This window comes from Leptonychotes weddellii, chromosome 7 (genome assembly GCF_054177405.1).
Source record: "Leptonychotes weddellii isolate Sample4059 chromosome 7, ASM5417740v2, whole genome shotgun sequence".
NCBI classification, from domain to species: domain Eukaryota; kingdom Metazoa; phylum Chordata; class Mammalia; order Carnivora; family Phocidae; genus Leptonychotes; species Leptonychotes weddellii.
Window position 1 is genome coordinate 10,376,978 of NC_138375.1, and position 23,223 is coordinate 10,400,200.

The window sequence follows — 23,223 nt, forward strand, 5'->3', positions numbered from 1 at the left end:
CGTGATGATGTGCGTCTGGTCCTTTGTTACATGCTGTCCTGCTGCGGCCTAACCCAGCGCCTGGCCACCTTACCAGACCTCCTGCCCCAGGCGCACCGGCTCCTCGTTGACTTAAATGTGTCTGCCGAGGACCAGGTCCCTGTGTCACTGAGGGACTCCCATCTGTTCTTGATGTGGGGGGCCTGTTGTCAGGCACAGCTTTCAAGGGGGCACCCATGGTTTCTTCCCCACTTTGGCCAACCTCATGGGGGGTGGGAGTGCGTGGGAAACAGGTGCAGCATAGGGGACTGAGCCGTGGACAGACACCAGCAAGAACCGGCCGCACCCTCAGGGCTCCTGGACTGGGGGCTCGACTGTGCACGCTGCCACCATGTTCTCTCCCCGGGGGAGCCGGTGCCGAGATGATGAGTAGCCATTCATTGGATTAAGGAAACACCCTCTCTCTCAGCACTGTTTTTAGTCACGGATGTAGATTAACTCGTCATATCCAGTAGTAATTCAGAGGAACTTTGCTGAAGAAAAGGAAATGCTGATTCCAAGGAGCACCAGAGCTCTGTTTGCTGAAAGGGAATGTACGCTGGGATCTCCTGAGTGGGGGGGGTAGAAAATACCAAAAGCCTTTTAAAGATATTTATTTAAAGCTTATCTTCAAACATCTATTTGTGGGTGTGTAATATACTAGTACAGTAGTACATTTATATAATTGAGGGCATGTAGTAAAATTCTCTGGTGATAGGACTCTTGAGCAAAAGCAGTCGAAGAGCATTGCTTTAGGGCAGTGGTTCTCAAAGTGTGGTTTTAGGATCCCTTGGGCTTCCCACGAACTTTTCAGGGGATCTCTGAGTAAAAGGTATTTCCACCATAGGCAAATTATAGTCTTAGATTTTTTTCACACTCCTTCTTTCCAAGGTGTATAATGATGTTTTCTAGGGTCTGCATGGCATATAATGTCACAACAAATTGGGGGCAGAAGCAGATGTGAGAATCTAGATGTGTTCTATTAAGCCAGACTTTAAAGCCAGTCTCAAAAATATAAAACAATGCCAGCCTTCTAATTTTTTGGAAAATACAGATAGTTTAATAAACAGTATTATTTATTCTAACCTGTGATGGTTTTTTAAAGACATCTTTTAAATTTTTCTGTTTTAATTTTTAATATGGTAAGTATCCATACTAGATATCTAGATATTCTATGGACGGTAAAGATAACAGGAAGAACCCACATAAATGAAAGCTCTTTGGCATCCTCAGTAATTTTTAAGCACGTGAAGAGGTCTCAAGACCAAAGTCTTTGAGAACTGCTTGCTGTGGTCGAGGTCCGGTAGACTGGTTCAGGTAGTGCAATGCAGTGTGAGGAGCCTGGAGGAGGACCACTGGGCAGGTGCAGGTGAGGGGGATGGTGAGCGCCGGGGCCGTCTTTCCCCCTTTGCCTGGGCTCCATCTTCTCCACACACCCCGTGTCTGCTCTAATCCATGCCAGCAGCTTAGATGGGTTATTGTGAATGAAATAGGCTTTTGTGGGAATCCCCGAGACCCCAAGGCCAATTGGTAGCATGATTTCTGTGGGAAAATCCATTCCTGTAATCGAGTAGCGGGGGATTTGACAAGGTTTTGGAACAGAGGCCATTTGGAGGTTAGAGACTGAGTTTCTGTGCAGGTCTCCACAGCAGTTCCTTTTTGGCAGTTACTCTGCAGGACTCTTAAATAGGAGGAACTATTAGAGGAATTCAGTTGAGATAGAAATAGAAAGGGAAACATCTGGGGTATCCTGTTCTTTCAGTCTTCAACTTGCAGGACGAAATGTGAAAATCTAGATTATTGTTCTTTCGGTGCAGAGAGATTAGAACCCAAAATTAATTTCAAACTGATTTCTTATTTGTTAATATGCTTGTTTTTGTTTTTTTCTTCAACTCATTTTGGTAGAAAGTACCAAATGGTTGCATCCTTAAAAAAAGAAAACAAAAGCAAAAACATAGATTTATCTGACAGACAATGCAGGCTTTAGAGAGGATGTGGATGGAGCACAGCCATTTGGGAAAACAATTAGACATCACCTCGTAAACTTGAATAGGTACGTCAATTCTGACCCAGCAGTTTTCCCCGTAGGCCTAGAGACACTCCAGAAGTGTGTTCTGGGATATATGGACAAGGCTGTTCATGGGAGCATCATTTATAATGGCACACATGGGAGACAGAGCAAATGTCCATTAATAAGATTGCCGAAGTAAGTTTGTGGTGTAGTCACAGAATGGAGCATTAAATAAAGCTCAGCGTGCACATCAATGTAGATTAACCGTACAAACCGATGGCAAGTCACAAGAGGGTGCACATAGTATGACTGCATTCACATGAAGCTCAAAAACAAGGAAACAAAGCAATATATCATGTAGCAATAGATTAATAAATAGCAAAGCTATAAAGAAAGCAAGGGAATGGTTACCCTCGGTGTCAGCACAGTGGTTATGTCAGGAGGTAGGCATCATCAGGCAGGAGCGGGGAGGCTTCTAAGGTGTTGGCGTGTCCCGGTTCTTAAATAGGATGCTGCTTTCAAACATGCGCATGGAATACACATACCTCTGTGCAGACCAAACTGGTACTCTCTTCTAAGTGGGACCCATGTTGCCTGGGCTTTCATTTTAGTAGCTGAAAGAATTAGAAAAATTGATTTGAAAGCCTTTTTGCTTTACCGTAAAGTGAAGAATTGAATATTTAAAGCCACCAGGGCTCTTAGATGTTATTTACTATACTAGCACCCACTGTCCTTCTCCTGTTTTGAGGTTTTGAGGCAGTACCGTTGCAGAGTTGACTGATGTCATGCTGTCAGCATCCACCTGGGCTGGCTTCCGCAAGGAACAAAGAAGGAAAGCTTAGCGTGGTTTCTCATCACTTTAAAACCTTAATTTTGCACGACTTCGGTCTTCACCAGCATGGGCTGAGGGTCTGGCAGCCACGGGCAGTAATATGGACAGAGGCCAGCATTTTTGTGTGCACACAGCTGGCTGCTCATTGCACTGTTTACCACGATTCTCGGCAGAATGGGAAGATCCTGTTTGTTCTTGATCATCTATTAAAAACAGCAGGAAGGTGGAAGATGGAGGGGAAAGAGTACGGTCTGTGCCTTCTGGCCTCAAGTAGCCTTGTAGGGGTAGAGAGTGACCTCCTCTTGGTTACAGATGTCCCAGAAGCAGGGCGGGGCTGCTGCAGGTGGAGGGCCTAGATGGGGGAGCCAGACCAGCACTGCCTGCTTCCCTTCAGCTCCCGCGGCCACTAGCAAGCTCAAGGCTCTTGCTGTAATGCCTGCCCCTCCCGCTGGCAAAGCTGAAGAAAAGGACTTCTTACACCAACGGACAGGTCTCGACTGTAGAGGGTTGTGAACGAGGAGGTGTCAGGAAGGGAGAGCCCTAAGTTTTTGTTGCCACCATTTTAGTGAGAGGAGGTGATCTCTTACAAAAATGTTTTCCCTTCAGGTGACTTCTGGCTCACCTGCTTTCATTTCTATTTGTATTCTGATTTGCCCCTTCCCATAGATGGGAACAGGCTGATAAGCAGGATCCTGAGAATGCTCAGGTGCCGGTGGGGTGTTGCTGTGTGTGTGTGTGTGTGTGTGAGGGGGTGTGATGAAGGGGTCGGGATGAACTGCTGAAAGCTCTTAGATCGGAGAGTCTTCTGACTTTTGAACCGCCTTACAGTTACTTATTTACAGTCAGTCTGGGAGGAGGAAATTGCCAAGGTTAATCTGTTGTGACTTGTAAAAATAAGTGGTTTCTTTTTGGTGACTTTTGACGGTAACTGGACATCTCAGTCCTACTCTTTTTTATTTTTGATGAAAATGCATCTTTGCATTTCATCATTTGATGAAAATGAAGATGCATCTCCATACAGAATGCAGAAATGGCAGGTAAATGGGCAAAATTTCCTCAAATCCACTTATTTAAAGCATTTATCAAATGTGTACACCTAAGAATAAGTGGCTTTCTCAGATGTCAGTGGCAATCATAGCTAGTGGTCTAGGCGCTGTTTATTGGTTCTGTGAGGTGGTGTCATTGGGATCCCATTTTGCAGATGAGGAAACAAAGTGCAGAGGGACTGAGCGTGAGTCCACTGTGTCCCTGCTGGGAGTCGGCAGACCAGGCAGCCGGGTCCAGCCCCGGCTCCTTACTAGATATAGTAGTACCTTGACAGTTTTCTTTTGAGTTGTGGCACTGTCGCTTTCAGGTGACATCCGTAAAATGTAATGCTAACAGAAGTGAGGGGTAGAGTCCCCTCCACACCCTCTGTGTCTCTCCTGTCTCCCTTGGAAGGACGTTGTAGCCCTGTGCCATCTTGTCCTTGGTCTCTGCAGAGTACTGCAAAGGGCCTGCAGGTGCGTGAGCTGGAGAAGGAGTACTGCGCATCTTACTTGAAATGCCCTTATTGTATTGCTGTTTGCGTTTCTATACTGAGTTAACTTGGAAAAAATATTCTTTGGTAGACACATACTGTTTCTCTGTCAGGAGTGTAGCAGTCAGGGAATTGGGAAAGGAAAAGCGGATTCCCAAGCCTACAAGGCACACGCCTTTGGGCTTGACCCCACTCAGGTTGGGTAGCAGGACAAGCCTGAAGAAGTAAAACTTGCAGGGGAGGGGGGCAGCCTCCCCGCCAGGTTATGTACTGCGGGACTCTGTGGCGGGCAGGAGGAGGCCCTGGGGCACAGGCCCACGTGCCACCTGTCCGTTCTGCCCTTAGCACTTCAGCAGTGCCCCAGGTGGGATGACGAGTGACGGTCACACAGGTGGACCTTCTCCACCTTCTGTGTGGGTTGTGGTCCTTCTGGAGCGCAGCTGGTTCATTCCTCTGAGCCTGTGTTGGCTCCTGCTTACTGACTTCCCACCTCAACCTCCAGTGACTCGGTGGAGGAGCCGCGCCCCCAGGACCAGCTCGAAATCTCCTCACATGTGCTGAGTGCCCGGCAGTGACTTCCTTCCAGCAAGCTGCCCTGCACTCCTTCCCTGAGGGGTCACGCCCCTCAGACACTTGTGTCCTCTACCTTGTGAATTTGCACCTTTTTCTCTTCCTCAGTGCATATGCATAAAAATATAAGTGGAGATGAATCCATCCCCATTAAATCTATTTTTATGTCAAAATTTGCTTTCTCATCAGTATATCTAAATTATTTGATTTAATAAACACATTTTAAACCAGAATTAAAAAAAAATCTACTTTTGTGTGTATATGCAGACGGGATTTGAGGTGGAGGAGGTGGGAGAGGCAGTTAGTTAGAGAGTGGCAATGACTTTCACTTTGCTTTTTGTTTTTTACAAAGCAGGTGGTGTTCCTTTTCTCAACTCTGGTAGTTTCTGTAATTTCTTGTTAGGAATCCAGTAGGAAGGTAAATGGTAGGGACCTTTTCACTAGAATGGTTTTTTTCTTCTGCTTGGAAATGAGGACACCAGCACCTGAATTAGAAGGCACTTTAACCTTAAAAGCCGGTGAGTCCTAAAGGCTGAGCTTGCCCTCCGTGGTCTAATTGTAAAACAAGTCACATTGTCTGCGCCCAGAGTTGGCCTGGTCCTTCTCTCAGCATGTCCTCAGCAGTCAAATCTAGTTATGGCAAATAGAAAGATCCGGAAGAAAAATTCAAACTTTAGGTTGTACTCCAAATTCAGCCTGAAAACAAGTTACAAAGCACCAGGTTTTGTTGTTGTTGTTTTGGTTTTTTGAGTTGTCCTTACACAGTGGTGACGGAATTGCTCCTCGGGTTCTTGTACTGTTTGAGGCTCTTGTCCGTGGTTGGTCAGTAGACATCTGAAGGTCAGAACTTAGCTTGTTCTGGTTTGTGTCCTCAAGCACCAGATGTATCACAGTGTATTTCCGATGTATTTCTGATACGTTCAGAAAAAAATGAAAACAGTTGTCAAAGCAGAGTAGGGGAACGGAGTAACTTAGACAAAGCAGCTGCGTGTAAACAAACTATCAAGTGGGTTTCTAATGATTAAAACATCACAGTGTTCATCTTTGAACATGTTATTCGTATTATTCACTCCTGTGCTTTGTGGTCTTAATCCCTGGAGCAAGGGTTTCTAACCCTTTCAGAATGGTCCCAAACACCCTTTTTTATGTCACAGACTTAGTGTCCAAGATTGATAAGAAATTTCAGGGACAAAAGTAACACTTCTAGGTGGGTTTGTCTAATCACAGCAGTATCTACATCTCTTTTAAAAATAACAGTACGTGGATTTGCAAGACATTTGTTCATCTCCATCAGGCTTTTCCTGTTGCGTACACATTGTTAAGGCCACTGTTGGTCTAAATGTGTGTTTTATTTTGTTTTAGATTATAAGCTTCTTAAAATCAGAACATACCATTTAGGAGGAAAATCTCTAGGACTTAAGAGAGCACTGTGTGTAAATATGTCCTCTGTGAATGCCAAGGGATTAAAAACACAATTCTAAGCTTCATCAAAGGACTGGCTGGTAGAAAGTTCTGCTAAATTCTTTGATGTTATTAAAGATATATCTTTCTAGTGAATTTATGTTGAAATTAAATCCAAATGGAAATAACTTTTCAGTCCTTGGGTTAAAAATTGTTTCTTTGTGGCATTTGCCTTGGGTGATACCCTAATGTAAGGATAAATGAATTAACTGAAGAGTTTTGAAGCAGAATTGACATAATAATTTTGCTGACTACTTCCTTTAGGAGACATTTTGATATTTTGTATATATGTGTGTGTAATTTAGTGTCCCTAAATACAGTATTTCCATTTGAATATGATCACTGCTCAGTCAAGGTAATTGATAGCTTATTAAGACACTCAACCTTGGTTTATTTTTTCTCCATGAATGTAAAACTAATCAGGTGTCTTGAAGGTAGACGGGATTGATAGGCGTTTGCTGAGGAGCCTGGAGGAAGACCTCCGGGTGAGGATTGTGGCTTCCGTGCCTACCCCGTGCTTATGCCCTTTCTTGTCTATCTGGGCAGGAGGAAATATTCCAAAGCAGAGCCTTGGCATTGTAGGGTGGACAGAAGGAAGGCTGGCTTGGGGAATATTGATGTGCAGAGAAGCTGAAACAAACCAAATTTTGAACCCAAATGTTGATTCATTCATAGGAATTACATCCCTTTATCTTAAATTTATAGACCAGCCAGAAGGGTTTGACTGCCTATTTGCTTGATGTGTTTTCTGTTCCCTTCATACTCGTGGTTGGTAACAAGGAAAGATGTCAGTGATATAATGCAGGTGTTCTGGGATTGTTACTATTTGTGATATATGACACAGAGCCTTAACCTGTGTTTAATTAATGTGGCAAAAGACATTGCCATGTGAGTGTTCAGTTAGGTTGCCTCAGGCTGAACTTGGCCTTCTGGTACTGAGGGGCTTAAGACAACAAGACAGAAAGAAAGGTGTTCAGTTTTGAGTTGCTCGGCATTTATTTGGTTGCTGGTTCCCTCATGCTGCTTCTGTTTACAGAATCTCAGGATGAAAGCACTTCCGGGTAACTTGGAATTCTTGGGTGAAGACAGGACCACGACCCCACCCGCTGCAAAGAGGCAGGGCTCCCTGTGTTTCCTACTTAGAAACCACTTCCCTGAAGGCCTGCATTCTTTTGGTCCTTGAGAAGGTAGAATGAAAAGCCACTGAATGCTCTTTTCACAAATCACAGACTGGTCTTCCCACCAGAGAAGCTTTTTATAATTAAAGTTTTGGTGGCTAGGGGAGAAAATACCTTTTTAATTACATTATAAAAATCCCAAGAATATATAAATGCGATTTTATGTACTAGTCACCAAATACACTAGACAAGTAATGTAGTCACATTGGCCTCCTCAAAATGAGCGTGTGTAGCAGGTTGACTGCTTCGGACTTGTTGCTTTATGTGATAAGACGGATACTTTGCTCACAACTCCAAATTGTAGACTGCCCCTGAAAATGTCTGACTGCTTGGAACGTTATGAACCCCAGGGTCAAGCTAGTTAGGTGTGAGGCTCTTCCCGTGTGCCGCGCACTCTGCCGCAGCGAAACCAGGCTGGAAGAGGAGAGGCACCAGCTTGCCTTCTGATGGGGTGCGGTGGGGGCACGGCCCCGGACAGGTATTTCTTAGATAATTACCATGCAGCGTGATGACGTTTTAGGTGTGGTGGGAGTGCCGAGTGGGGGATCAGATCCAGCAGTGGGGAAATGGCAAGACTTCACCGAAGGAGTGGATCTGGTCTGAGTCTTCAGGAAGGTGAAGAATGTGTGGGCTTGTCCATGGGCAGGGGAGGGGATGCTTGAGGCAATGCAGGAGCAGGGGCCTGTGGGACCTGCAGGAGTAGGTGAGGGAGAGGATAATGAATGGGGAGCTCATGAGGCTGCAGAGGTCAACAGGCTCAGATCATGAAGCACTTTGTGCCATATCAGGGAGTTTGGGTTTTATTGGAGGGTTCTGAGGAGCCATTGACACATTTTAGGCGAGTAAGATGATGAGATGTGGGTTAGGGGAGAGTGGCAGGATGGATCAAACAGAGTCCTGCACCTCCTTTAGGAGACTGCTGGAGTAATCCACGCAAGAGAGATGCTGGCCAGTGGGCCAGGGAGACAAGGTGCTCCAATTAAGTATGGAGCCTACAGGAGTGCATGAGAGGATGGGGGGCAGGGGGAAGCCCGGGTTTCTGGTTTGGCTGTTGGATAGGTGGTTTGTGGGGCCAGGTAGTGTGCTGGGACCCACACAGTGGGGAGCAGGTTTGTGGGGACCATGATGAGCACGGGTGGAGATGGCTGTATCATAGACATGCAGGTGTCCCCTTTTTCTTGACACCTTTTTATGCCAGTGATGGGAGTCTTCTGCTTGGCCATCAAGACCCACCATAATCATCTTCATCCCACACATCCTCCATCTTACAGGGTGTCTTCTCCTATTGTGATCCCTCTGGCCCTGGTTTTTCCATACCAAGTCTGAACACTCAAGTGTTGCTTTCTCAAACAGACTGCAACAAGGACGCTCTAGTAGTTTATGTACAAGTCCCTCCCCCTCTCCCCAAAACAGGGCAAATCAGTGTACACTGAACAGAGTTTCAATATCACTTATTTATACTGAGTCTCTGTAATTGCACCTTTATTCCTTATAATAAAAAGATCCATGCATAAAGGAAAAGGAAAATTACAACATAGCTTAATTTTTCAAAGCCTTTTACAAGAATGATTTTGATCCACATTAAAAAATAGGAAGGCGGGCGCCTGAGTGGCTCAGTCGTTAAGCGTCTGCCTTCGGCTCAGGTCATGATCCCAGGGTCCTGGGATCGAGTCCCACATCGGGCTCCCTGCTCGGCAGGAAGCCTGCTTCTCCCTCTCCCACTCCCCCTGCTTGTGTTCCTGCTCTCGCTATCTCTCTCTCTGTCAAATAAATAAATAAAAATCTTTAAAAATAAAAAATAGGAAGGCATAAGGATTTTTTTCTTTCTATTTTGGTAGAGGGCAAGGGTACTAACATGTATGAAATGTTTGTTGTAATGATTAAACGTGGTTTCTTTTAGCCGTCAATCGTGGATGATTTGTTCTAAATCAAATCATTTGACAGTGATCAAATTGTATCAGTTGTATCTCTGTGGTTCATTTGGTAGAAACTAAGTTTCTGCTGGCTTTCCTGAGAGGCTGCTTCTTGATGTAAAGCAAGCCTTCTTTTGAGTAGGTGTCACAGAACCATAAGCAGGCACATATGTATACGTATCTGTATGCATGTGCCTTGGGATGGGTGACTAGAGGCTCAGAGCACAGTGTGGGAGCTTTCCCTAGAGGCATCTCCTGATACTCTTAGAGGTACAGACAGATATATGTGTTCTTTCTTTTGGCTTTCGGCAAACATGAGGATAAAGTTTCTCTGTGCTTAGTTAGCCCTGGCTGGTCCTTCGGGATACAAAGATGAACAACACATCTGGGCACATGGTTCTTTTTTGGTGTATGAGATTGTAGGAAGGTAGAATCCCCTTTTATAATACTACTACTTTTTTGACTATTAAAATATTCTCTTCGATTGATCTGTTATGGTTTTTAATTAAATTCTAATGCGTAGCTAATACATAATTAAATCATCAGACATTAAAAATTCATTATTTCATTTACATTAAAGTATATGTAATAGTTAAAAAATATTTTTTGTTATGGTCTTTTGGTTATTTTGGTTTGTCCTCTGTGTTTTGTGCTCAAGACATTAAAAAGCCAGAGCTATTTTAAGTTGAAATGCCCTTACCTTCCTTGGATCAGTCAAGCTTATGCTGTTTTTCTTCCTTAAAGGTATGATGTTACATTACAGGCTATTGCTTCTAAGATTATGCGAAGGAATAAATTAACGAGTCTGACAGTTATTCTAACCATAAAGGTTTAAGTGAAAATTATAATACTGCACTATGAAACCCCATCTGTATTCCTGTGTGATGGTCTGTGAGCATGCCCATATTCCTGATATAAGTATTTAATTCACCTCATATGCATTTTATAAACATTTTGTATGTGTGGATTGTAGTCATATATTTACATAAAAATATAAGCATTACATTATATTTTGTTTTTATGCCTTAGTAAAAATGACATTAATATCATTTGATTTATAGCCTTCTTTCCCCCTAAACATTTTCATAGAGGATCCAGGCTAGTTAAAAATGCTTCCTTCCTACACAACACTAGTCTAACTGCTTGCCTAGTTAAAACCCTTGATAGCACAAACACTGTATGCCACGCACCACCGCTCGCTGTGATCTGTGACTAATCCTGCAGGCTCTGCAGAGAAAGGTGAGGGAGTCGGAACTGCGGACGGCCTGCTTGGAAAGGGTGACGTCATCTCCATTTGCGCATGCGCGGCGCCACTGATGCAGAGATTCATCATCCTGCTCTTTGTGTTGAGGGGTGCGTGTGCGCGCACGCGTTTCCCCTAAATAAACTAATGAGTAAAATTAGGTAATTACCACCAAGACTTGGTACTAATAGTAACCCTCCAGCTTACTGGAGTGTTCCTTCTTATTTTTGTTTCAGAATGCTGCTTTATTTATTAACACATTTTTATTACTGCTACAACCTGTGTTTCTGAAGGTGTAGAATTTTATTTTTCAGTTACTCCCATTTTTTATCTTCCCATCAAGTACTAAAGTAGTATAGCTGACAGGCAAATGAGACCTTTGAAAATGGATGAAGAGCACAGTTTGTCTCGTGGATTGTCTTTTAAAGACAAATCCCAGTGCAGGAGGTGAGGCAGACGGTTCAGAACAAGGTGTCAGTTCATTCCGTTCAGCCCAAATGATCAAGAGATAACTATGGTTTTTTCTAACACTTTTTACTTCACAAGAAAAAAGAAAAACCAAACGATTTGACTAGTTTAATTGAAGGAATACATAAAATTTCAAATTACTAATATCTGCCAGTAGTCCTGGGAGAAATAAGGGATTAGAAAAAATGATCCTGTGTCTTAGTTTAAAAAGTTTAAATTTGATTCTTTTTTTTTTACCTCATCTGACTTATTTCACCTTACTGAGCTCTTTCTTTTTTCTTCAGTAATGCCACAATTGGGCGCCTGGGTGGCTCAGTTGGTTAAGCATCTGCCTTCCGCTCAGGTCATGATCCCAGGGTCATGGGATCAAGTCCCACATCAGACTCCCTGCTCAGCGGGGAGCCTGCTTTTCCCTCTGCCCCTCACCCTGCTCGTGCTTTCTCTCTCTCTCTCTCAAATAGAATCTTAAAAAAAAAATAAATTGTAACAAGAATCTAGTCTGTCTTTCTGCACTCTTTAGTTAGGCTCTGTGTAATTTAAAAAGTATCTAATTTAAGAAACGGGTAGGGCGCCTGGGTGGCTCAGTTGGTTAAGCGACTGCCTTCGGCTCAGGTCATGATCCTGGAGTCACAGGATCGAGTCCCACATCGGGCTCCCTGCTCAGCAGGGAGTCTGCTTTTCCTTCTGACCCTCCCCCTTCTCATGCTCTCTCTCTATCTCATTCTCTCTCTCAAATAAATAAATAAAATCTTTAAAAAAAAAAAAAAAGAAACGGGTATAACTAAATGTCCTCCGACTTTGACCCCTCGTTATCACTTTTCAAGCTGCTTTTCTTTTTGTCTAATTTTACCAAGAGTCTTTCTCTGGCACCCCCTTTTACCTATTAGTGGCATTTTCAAACTCTCTTGGTAGCACTTAGAAGTAAAACTGCTGCTGACTCGTGGTCTGTGACACAAAGATGTGGACTGAGAACTCAGGAGCATTGCTCCAAGGTGGCATTTGCCATCCCTTTCTCTCCCCATGAGCATGGAGGGCAGGGGAGCTGTGTGCTTATAGGGATAGTCCTGGAGCATATCCTTTTGATCCAAAAGTTTAGACACCACAGCTAGCTCCTTTAATGCACGAGGAAGGAGCACAGTAGGAGTTGTCTTATCTGCCGTGTAATCTAGAATCACTGGAATAGCACAGAAGCCATGTATTTGGAATTTTTTTTTTTTTTAATAGTTGCACACTCTGTTTTCATAAATAGCTCTTCAGGGCATAGAACAGAATCTGCCTTTTTGATCTGAGGATGTTTCATGGCTGAGTTCTTCCTGCTTTTTATTAAAAGTTACATGATATATTTAATCTAGCTTTATGGTATGTATACATCCTTCCTTAGCCTTTTGCTTATGGGGTGTGTTTTTTAAAATGGAAATGAGATTAAAGATAATACTTAGGTGACTGCCATAATAGTCACCAACTCAGTTTCTTTGTGGTTAGTGTTATATTTCTGCTTTTAAAAATTTTCTATTTTAAAAGTTTTGACTATTTTAATGAAATTCCCATCTATTTTTCCGTGACATATTCAACAAAAATATTGTGGTAAAACTGAAGAATTTATATTCTACTCTATGTTTGGACATGTATGTATATCACAATAGAAGCATAACCCACTTCAGCACCAGTTTAACCCTGGATTCGTGTGCCTTTCCTCCTCTAACAAAACTGTGGGTCTTATTTAATTTAGGGGAGAAATTCAGGAACTGATAGGCTTAAAGTAACTATAGTTTTTAGAAACTAAAACACAGGAGTGAGTCTGTAGTTTCTAGTGGGTCATAGGAAATCGAGATTTTGGTTGTGAAGTTTTGTTTACTTCACCTTGTTTTCACGTCAGTGCTATTCTTCCCATGGGGTGTCCTGTAACATGGCAGCTCTAACTTCCATCATCCACTCCATAAAGGGTGGTAATAAATGGGTTGTTTCAGAGAGTCAGCAGGAATTGGTAAGGATGCTTTGGAATTATCATGTAAGTCACGGAGTCCTCTTGTGAGGTGCCAGCACTGGGATTAGGACAGTCTATTTGTTGAGGGTTGTGTGAAATGGGCTAGACCCTCAAGTGGGGCTTCGGTTTCTATAGAGTGTGCGAATCCAGGACAGCAGTCAGCTGGTGGTCCTTCTCGGAGGGCTTGGCTGTGTCCTGGCCAGGGCTTCTGTGGGGGCAGAGGCAGTGTGCGAATGGGGGAAAGCCTGTGTTTTCTTATCTGGTAGCAATAGAAGGGGGATCCTCTTTTCAAATCCCTGTAAATTGCAATCCACAGTTAAGGCTTAGTTCTTCCTACCGTTTCTATCATTTGATTTGCCTCTTCATTTGTCCAGGCCCCCTAGCACTTTGGGCTGCTTGTGGAACTTTTCATGCTGTGCCTTGCCATAGGTATTTATAAACTTGTCTTCACGAGGGCCGCTGTGCTGCCTAATTCCTCTTTGTAGTTTGCCCTACTGACATCTCTGTCCACCCCAGATGGAATTGAGATGTAATCTGTCTTTGTAGACGTGTCCAGTGAATTACCCAACGACTGGCAGTGAATTGCTGAGACTAGATTGCATCCATTCAAGAGTTTTGAAGGAACCTTAAGGATGAAATTGCAGAACTCTTGGCTCTTGTTTTGCCTTTTATAAATAGCCACTGTTTTTAAAAGCTTGGTGGGTTGCCAGCACAAAGCTTGGTATATTGGAAAGCAAAATGGCCTGATGATGTAGAGGTGTGGGTTCTGTGTTGAGCCCTTACATGACCAGAGAGGTCATGCTGCTCTATCTCCTGGACCTTGGGGTCCTGCTCAGGATGTGTTCGCTGCTCTCTTTGTGCAGCGTCTCTGGTGATTGTCAATATCATGGTTAATCCTGTTAAACTGGGTTCTTAGTATACATATAAGTATTCTGTGGGCAGGAGAGATTTACTTAATCAAATCACACCATTAATTTAGTCATTCTTTGCTTCTATGACTGATATATTGCAGAGGCTGGATTCTGTTACATTCTTCCTCAAAGTGCCAATTTTGTTGTTTGCTTGCTTTGGCAGGCTGCTAATTTGGCTGGACTCAAACTAGGAACCCCACCTCGTCTGTGGTGGGCCCCAACATGAATCTCAGTCAGATACTTTGTTTTTAGCTTGGAGCTTGCCTCCTACAAGCGAAGCTCAGGGGAGAGTCAGAGATTTGGGCCAAGATTATACCCAGAATTTGGGGCTCCCCTGCTCCTTTCCACAATTTCTCCTCAGCTGCTGAGGTTGCCCCGAGCTGTGTCCTGGTTCATGTGTTGGCAGCTCCATGTGGCTTAGCCTGCACCCTGTCCTCAGGCTAAAAGCCCCAGCCCAGTGCTCCCAGTGCCATTCCCTTTTTCCCCAAGTGTGTCTCCCTGCTTTGGGTTACTCTGCAGCCTTGAGACGGTTGATTTTTTTATAGGTTTCCTCTATGGCAGGGCTGGTTCCCCAGGGGCTGCTCAGACACTTCACAGGTGGAAGCCCCAGTTCACTGAGAGAGAGCTTTCCTTTCTCTCTCAATCCAGGTCTGCATCTTCCATTGTGTTACCAAGCTACCATTCTGGAGCATTCCTTGTACTACGTTGGCAAAAACAAACAGGAAAATAGCGATGAGGCAGTGGTCTTTTTATTTTTCTTAGAGATTGCTCAGCCAGTAATGATAGTTTCTCGTTTTGTTGAGGATGGCCAGCATCCTGAACCTAGATTTCCTCTGTTCGAGACCTCCAGGAGAAATATGCCGAGGCATTATTATGAGCAGGAACATCTTTGACCCGAGACTTTGGGGGCCTTTGCCCTGGTGAGCTGGGCCAGACACGTTTGGGCTGCAAGAATTCCTTATCTTAGATGGATGTTGGCTTGGCCTAAATTGCTTGCTGCGTGCTTCTTTGCCATGATCTCTCCACTTGCCTTTGACGATATTGGGCACGGGGAGAATTAGTTTCACAGTTGAGGAGAGGGTCTCGGCCACCTTCTGAAGCAGGTGGCACTGGGCCATCTTATCCCACTAACCAGTGACATTCCTCCGGGGGGGGGGGCATGACCCAGAAAGCCTGGAAGGGTAGAGCCTAAAGGGAGCTGTGGCCAGTCCCTGGCTATTTATAATCCCTGCTCTCCTCACTGCCACTGTTTATTTTTAACCACACCGGACTCTGGGAAGGGGAGGAGGAGGGGGAGGAGGAGGCTCAGAGCTCCCCCTAGAGGCTTCAGCGTGTCACCAAGCCGCGTGTTTAAAACATGGTATTGCTGCTTTAGTTGCATTCATCCACAGGATTCAGATGAAGATTTTTGAAATGATCTGGACTGGTTTCATATCCTGTGTTTTTGGGGACCAGATCTTTATTGCTACGAGTGGCCTGGAGCCAGCTTGGTACCGGAGCCTTTGGGTCTATGTGCAAATCATTGTTTGACATTAAAATAGAAGATAATTCTGTAATCACAGTCTTTCAGATGCTTTGAAATGATATTTCTAAAGCTGATTTAATGGGTGTGAGGAAAGCTGCTGTGTTGACATTGGATAGACTGGGTAAGAAGTTAAATGTCACTCAAGCAACGTAGTAACTTGAATTTCTCCTTATGTATTTCAGGGTTTCGAAAAAACGATGAAATGAAAGCTATGGATGTTTTGCCAATTTTAAAGGAAAAAGTTGCGTACCTTTCAGGTAAAGTTGAACTTTCTACTCTGTGTTACTGTTTCTTCTGACTGCTTCTGATACAGTGTCAGAGTCTGAAATACCACACTAACTCACCTGCCACACACATTAAAGCACTGGTGTTTCAGTGGATTTTAATTGCTTTATTCTTGTAACATTTTCCTGAGAAATTAGTGCCTAAAGCATTTTCTCCTAGCGGGTAGGCACATTATAAGTCAGATAGCACTGGTGAGTGAGATATGTCATTCAACAAACATTTGATGTTTTTCCCCATTCGATTAAGTAAAGCAACTGATGGTTTAAAAGTTTAAAAGTCCATCATCTGGGTGCCTGGGTGGCTCAGTTGGTTAAGCATCTACCTTTGGCTCGGGTCATGATCCTCTGGGTCCTGGGATGGAGTCCCCTCATCGGGCTCCCTGCTCAGCGGGGAGTCTGCTTCTCCCTCTCCCTCTGTCTGCCACTCCCCCTGCTTGTGCTCTCTGTCAAATAAATAAATAAAATCTTAAAAAAAAAGAAGTCCATCTTCCTGAAATTGATGGGAATGTGACCTTACTGGAGGTGTCCTGATTTCCTTGCCTTGGTTTCTTGTTCCCTGACCCTGGAGTTCCTGGAACCCATGTTATGGAGTATGAAAGCCCCAGTGATCTCTTGGGTCCTCCGCTCACCTGTACATCCTGGCCCTCCTGCAGGGTGGGGACGTCTAGGCCAGACTCTCAGGCTTTGGGGCGCTGGAGGGTAAGCTTTAGGGCTGTTTCTTTGGGGGCCCGCTCTACATGAACAGAAGAGCCGTTGGGTATTTTACCTTTTTGGCATGAGTTCACTTGTTACAAAACAAAGGTTTGCAGATTTTTCTGCTCTGTTGTAGCAGGAAGTAAATGTGTGGAGTGTCATGTGCTTTTAGATGGTCTTCCTGGATGTGTTTCCGCTGATAATTTTTTATCTTTCTCAAACAGGCATAATATGCTGATCTGATGTCTCCTTTTGAACACATTTTATTTTAAACGTATAACACCACCAGCTGCTTTTATATGTGGGGTGTGTCCTTTTGGCATGTCAAACGGAGCTATATTTAGGGCACAGCTCCCTGTGGTGCTTTTGCTAATCTCACCTTGGTCGCCAGTGGTGTTTCCTGGTGCCCCTCGTAAACACTGTTTGATGATTTGGCTCAAGTGAGTCTAATTCAGAATGCACTTGGAATGTTAATAGAAGTTCATGAAAAGAAGAAGATGCTTTAGGTAGTTGGGAATACATGCTTAAAAAAAAAATTCCCCTCCTGGCTTGTAGTACACCGAATTTTAAAAGTAGCCTTCACTCTTTCCTAATCACTTAGTGACAGACTGCGTAATGTGGACTCGTGCCGCGGTTTGTCAGCTCCTGAGTTTATAGTTGACCGATGGATTTTAATGAAAAGACTCCACTTACAAATAGCAGAGGCGTCCATAGGAGGACCTAAAGCCAATTCCACATGTTCCTCAGTTTTTGGATGTTTAAAGTTTGGATCTGTGGTAAGAACGCTTGTTTCTTTGGTTAAGCTCCTGGAGACGGGCATGTCAAGAGCAGGGGAAGGTTAAGGTTGATGATTTTTATTTGTACTCATTCTTTATTAGGCATTTAATACAGAATGTCTCATTTGATATCATTTTTGTCTAAGGTACTATCAGAATTAAAACTATTTCCCTTTTAACTAATCGAAGAAATAAAATCATCGATCTTTCAGAGTTTGTCATGACTCTTTACTCAAACCTTAAATTCTGCAGGGTTAGTTAAAGTTGGGTCTCTTTAGTGGGGAGGGAAGTTGTGCACTCAGCAAACTAGTCTGGAACTGTTGTTAAATATCTGAGACTTTCGCCAGCTGTGTTGGTTAAATGAAGTTGGTAGGTGCCATCACAATTTTATAGTATTTCCTACTTTATGACCAGAATTGGCAAGTTATGTTAGCATGATGTCATTTGCTGTTTCTTAGGCTTGCTGTTATTTTGTTTAGGAAGAGAAAAGGGAAAAAACCCCACTAAATTAAAAACTTTAATTTAAAAAAGTTAAAAACGTTACTTGCATGTTGATTTCTTTGTGTGTGTAAAAGGTTTACAGTGAAAGAATAAACTTCTGAAAAATTTATACCTCTGATCCTGTTTTTTAAAATCTGTTTTATTGAGATATAATCCACAACCATAAAATCTACCCTTTAAAAGTGTATGATTCAGTGGATTTTAGGGTTTTCACAAGGTTGTGAAACTATCACCATGGTCGAATCCCAGAACACTTTGATTACCTCCAGAAGAACCCCATGCCCAGTCCCCATTTCCTTTACCGCCTGGCTCGGGCAACTACTAATTTACTTTCTGCTCTGACCCCATTTTTTAAAATATTAGGGGATATTTATTTTGGTACGTTTGTAAAAGCTCTCTATGTGAGTAGCTTTTAGTAAATTAAATCTAAGTGGAATAACTAGGGCTTTGAAAAAGCAGGCCAGAAGATCAGTGATTCCATGAGATACTTATTAGGTCAAAATCTCTAAAAACCCAGTAGGGATTCTTTGAACTTGAATATTTCTGATCCTCAGTCTCATCTCCAGGTACTGTAGAAAGCAGTCCTCACCACATATAGGTAAGACGGCAAAGTACTTACTAACTCCTGCAGAGGGTGAATTAAATGAGGTGACAAACCTGACTTCATGCTTCAGGTCAGGAGTAGGGGCAGTAAAAGAAGTGTTTTATAGTTTATATTTAACATTTTATTTAATATATATGTTAATGTGTTATATATATTGTCCTAGTGTGGACATCATATACATATATAATATATGTATAATGTCAGCCCTGTGCCACTAGGTGCTAGGGTTTGGGCCTCAAAAGAACTCACAGACTACCATCAGAATTAAGAACACTTTTTTCCCCTTAACCTTTTATAAAACATTTCAGCATCCAAAAGGAGAGAGAATAATACAATGAATTTCCATGAACCATGGTTCACTTCAGTAATCTTGTCATCTGTATTCCTGTAAAAGCTTTAGAAAAAAACCTCAATACCATTAACAGGCCTAAAAAATGAGTAGTAATTCTTTAATATAAAAATAGGCCAATCAATATTCAAATTTTCCTGCTTGTCTCATAATTTGTTTCACAGGATATATGTGGCAATTGGTTGATCTCTCTGTGTTTCTCAATCTATAGGTTCTTACTCTTTTTGTCTTATCCCCTTATGTTAATTATTAGATGAGGAAACTGTGTTTTTCTGAAGATTTCCCTACATTTTAGCTTTTGCTAGTTGTACCCATGGGTGACCATTTAATATGTGCTCCTTCCCCTGTGTTTCCTGTAAACTAGGAGCTGGATCTTGAGGCTTTATCAGACCTAGGTTAGATTTTGCAGGAAGAAGGCGAAAAGTCCTTAATGGGTGGTGGTAGGTAGTTCTACTGGGAGTTTTACTGGGGGAGTCTGGCTGTCTCTTTTTTTATGATTTCAAGCATTCATTGATGATCATGGTTTAGATCTAGTATTTTATCACAGTTGCAAAATGGTGACATTCTAATTACATCCTTTCTTCTTTATCAACTTAGCTATTCTATAAAAAGAAGTGTCCCATCATCAGTTTCTTGGTTATCCTGAGAACATAGTTAATACAAGAAAAGGATAAATGATTGATTCTTGTCCTTTACCAGTGTTCAGACTAATGAAAAATGACCATTGGTCATTTCAGACTGATTAAAAAAAAAAACACCTTTGCTTTTTAACGTTTGATGTGTTTCAGTTGATTGCCAAATTTTTAAAAATCTCTTACGAAGTTAAAACTTTCTCATCTTAGACCCAATGGGAGTGTCTTCAGATTGGCTCCTGAATCTATGCACTGCAGTCCTGCAGGTTCTCTTTTTGCTGATGAGACAGGATGTTTCAGGCCCAGCTCGTCTGTCCCTATTCCACATCTGGAGCCAGCCATTTTTCCAAAGTGTGCTGGTTCCTTTGCATGGGAGAAAGGCGCAGGGTGCTACAGAAGCTTGCTGTTCCTGGCTGGGTCAGTGTTTCTGTGCTCTTCAGCAGACACATCGAGGAAATACGTGTATAGATATTTTTTTTTTTTTTTTAAGTAAGATGTCATGACTTCATACTAAAGTTTCTAATTCAGATTTAGGATTACAGGTATTTTTCTTTGATTTTATATTTGTGTCTCCTTTTCCTTATACTAAAAATCTGAGTTCCTACTCTCATCAACGTAATTGCTTATTTACATTTTAACACTGATGTTATTGCCACACTGTGACTACCAAATGTAATCTAATACTTCTGTTGTCCTAAGGGTATATGCCCCTAGGAACATACAATCCTGTAACTGTGCTTTAAAATCACATAGAATAGCTCCTCTCTGTGTGGGTCAAGTTCCTGCCAACTTGAAACTCCAGATCATGTCTCATTTCGTTTTACAGTTGTAAAACTTAAAAAAACAACCACTTAATCTTGCTTTAGTATTAAGTAAAACGTGTACATCATTCCAGGGCTAAAAACTAAAAAAAATTAAAGTACAAAGAAATGTAGTTTGGGCGCCTGGGTGGCTCAGTTGGTTAAGCAACTGCCTTCGGCTCAGGTCATGATCCTGGAGTCCCGGGATCGAGTCCCACATCGGGCTCCCTGCTCAGCGGGGAGTCTGCTTCTCCCTCTGACCCTCCTCCCTCTCATGCTGTCTGTATCTCATTGTCTCTCTCGCAAATAAATAAAATCTTAAAAAAAAAAAAGGTAGTTTTTTTCCTTGCCTCTTCAACCCTGTACCTTTCCTCCACCAAAGGAAACCTTTTTTTGTTTTTGTTTTCTTTAGTTTTCTGGGTTTTTTTCTTATACTTGTAAAATAGCTCTCTCTCTCTCTCTCTCTTTCTCACCCACCCCCCCACCCCAATCCGTTCTCCTCTCCTCCCTCCCTGAGATAAACAGTCATGTATTTTCCATTTTCTCTGCTTGCTGTTTCATTTTAAGAGTATTCTGGAGAACAGAATATTAGTACATACAGAGATTCCACATTCCTTTTACAGTTGTTTAAACTGGACTGTGTGTATATAGCATACTGGGTTCAGTCGTTTGTCTATTGATAGACATTTGGGTTGCCTTTTTAGAAGGCATTTTTGGGGCAGGGCAAGGTGAACATCATTCACCTTTGCAAGTGGGGGTATTGACAGGAATGTAGGATTTGATTGCCCAGAGGTTTGCTGTCAGGATTGGGACTACTGACCATAGTTCTTCTTGTTCCAGTTTTGCAGAGTTCTCCATTTTCTGGAAATGGGAGAGGGCACCTCGCATCCATCTGGGATATTCTCGTTAGCCTCTGGCACAGTCTGAGGCCATAGTGACAGACTGGAAGGCTGGGGATAGCCAGAGGCTCTCCAAGCGCCCCATCAAGAGTCCCCTTAGGGACTCCATTGGAAATGCTCTAAGCCAGTTTCTAGTTCTCAGGACTGGGCTGCAGGAGATGAGCATGGGAGGGTTTGGGGCTGTGGAGCTGCTGGCCTTGGCCACTCCTGGAGCAGGGGCCCAGTGAACACCTTCGTAACAGTTTTCTTAGTTGATAGCAGACTTAATAGATTGTAGCCATAATTGCTCCTTCACAAACCGAGCCTTTTCAGGGCTTCCTTTGTAAAAGTCTGCTTTTCTTGATCTGTGAGGTAGACTGCTCGTTGAGGGGGGGAGGCATAAAGAATCATTTTCACTGGTATTGTAATCCAGAAATTCAAATAAGGGCCATACAAGAAAAATACAGTGGGTTCACTGACATTTACATCATACTCCCCAAAGCAGGTATGGCTGCCTTAGAAGAGAAGGATGAAAGGTGAGTTCTTAATTGATTTAAAGAAAAAGGGGCAACTCTGAATCTGGCTGCTTCTGTGGTCATTCTGGGCCATGCAGCTCCAGAGCCCAAGTCCTCTGGACTTTGACCTTTTAGAAGAGAAAATAAGCATCACTGGGCTTAAGGAAGGGCCACGCATTCGGCTGCAGCTGCTTTCTTCTCATGTTAACAAGAACACAGTCTGTTTAGCATCTCTGTGTGTGTGTGTTTAAGATTTATTTATTTGAGAGGGAGAGAGAGAGAGAACACAAGCAGGAGGGGCAGAGGAAGAGGGAAAGAGAATCTCAGGCAGACTTGACGCTGAGCACAGAGCCTGACCCGGGACTGGATCCCAAGACCCTGAGATCACGACCTGAGCCGAAATGAAGAGTCAGACGCTTAACCAACCGCACCAGACAGGAGCCCCTACATGTGTGTTTCTATAGGAAATTTCATTAGACATGTCTGTTTTTAACTTCCTGATACTGATAGTAGGTATTTTTAATTAACTTTGTGTGGAATATAGATGAGGAATCCATTCATTCAGCAGATACTTACTGAGTATGGTTTTTGTTCCAGTCTCTTACTAGGCCTTGAAGGTATATACCGATGTCAGTGAATGAACAAACCTGCCTCCATAGAGCTTCCATTTAGCGGGCGGGACAGACAAAGGAAAAGACTGTGAAAATCATATAATTGACTAGAAAGTGAGAGGTTCCTGATAAATATAATGTAGGATGGGGAGAACTGTAAGAATCGAAAATAAAAGTGTCACTATGAACAAAAACTACACTTTCTGTTTTGTTTTGTTTGACTAAAACAGCATTTGGATGTGCAGATAATCCTTAGCGAGCTGCTAGTTTTTGGTGACAGACATGGAGCAGTCCAGAGACTGTGCCGCTCTCATACTTAGACATACTGGACATTGGTAGATGCAGGAAATGGATTTCCTGCCCTTTTCGTTGTAGAAACTAAGGCACTGGGATTCCCGTCTATAAAACGGGACTGACGTGTGTCCCACCTGCCTCACCCTGAGGCTGCAGGTCGACATCACATCCATCCGAGTAGATCCAGCAGGTGAAGCTTTGATGAGCTGGAGCATCGTTCTTGTTCCTAGTTCAGGAACAAGAACTTTAAAGTTGTCCCTTTTCGGCTTCACAGCCCGACAGTGTTCGCATTTGTGTACCTTCTGCGTTTGTGACGTCGGGACCATGTTAAATCTTGGAGAACACCATCCAAATACGCATCCGTGGCATTGACTTTAGGCTCCTTGAGGTTCAGAGACCATGCTTCTTTGAACTAATACTGTGTCTCATCGGTTCTCAGATTTTTTTTTTTTTTAAACCTCACTGGGAGGGGTCAGCAGATGGGTGACTGGCACCTGCCTGTCACTGACTAGGACACCACAGGTTGGAAGATGCACCCGATGCGGGGAGGTTAGCAAGCGAAAGCCAATTATTAAATTATTTAAATAGAGAATATGCAGTTTTTACTTCATAAGTGATTTTTGATGAAGTTTTAAAACTATTCTATTGAGTTT

At 43.0% G+C, this 23,223-nt stretch overlaps 1 protein-coding gene across 3 annotated transcripts in view; it reads left to right on the forward strand.

Moving 5' to 3' along the window:
- LOC102731976 (triple functional domain protein) overlaps window positions 1-23,223 on the forward strand; it is a 314,385-nt gene that overhangs the window by 97,252 nt on the left and 193,910 nt on the right. For all 3 annotated transcript variants that reach the window (XM_081825910.1, XM_081825911.1, XM_081825912.1), the window contains exon 2: window positions 15,816-15,890. In XM_081825910.1, the coding sequence (XP_081682036.1) occupies window positions 15,816-15,890 (75 nt within the window). The remainder of the gene's footprint in view (window positions 1-15,815; window positions 15,891-23,223) is intronic.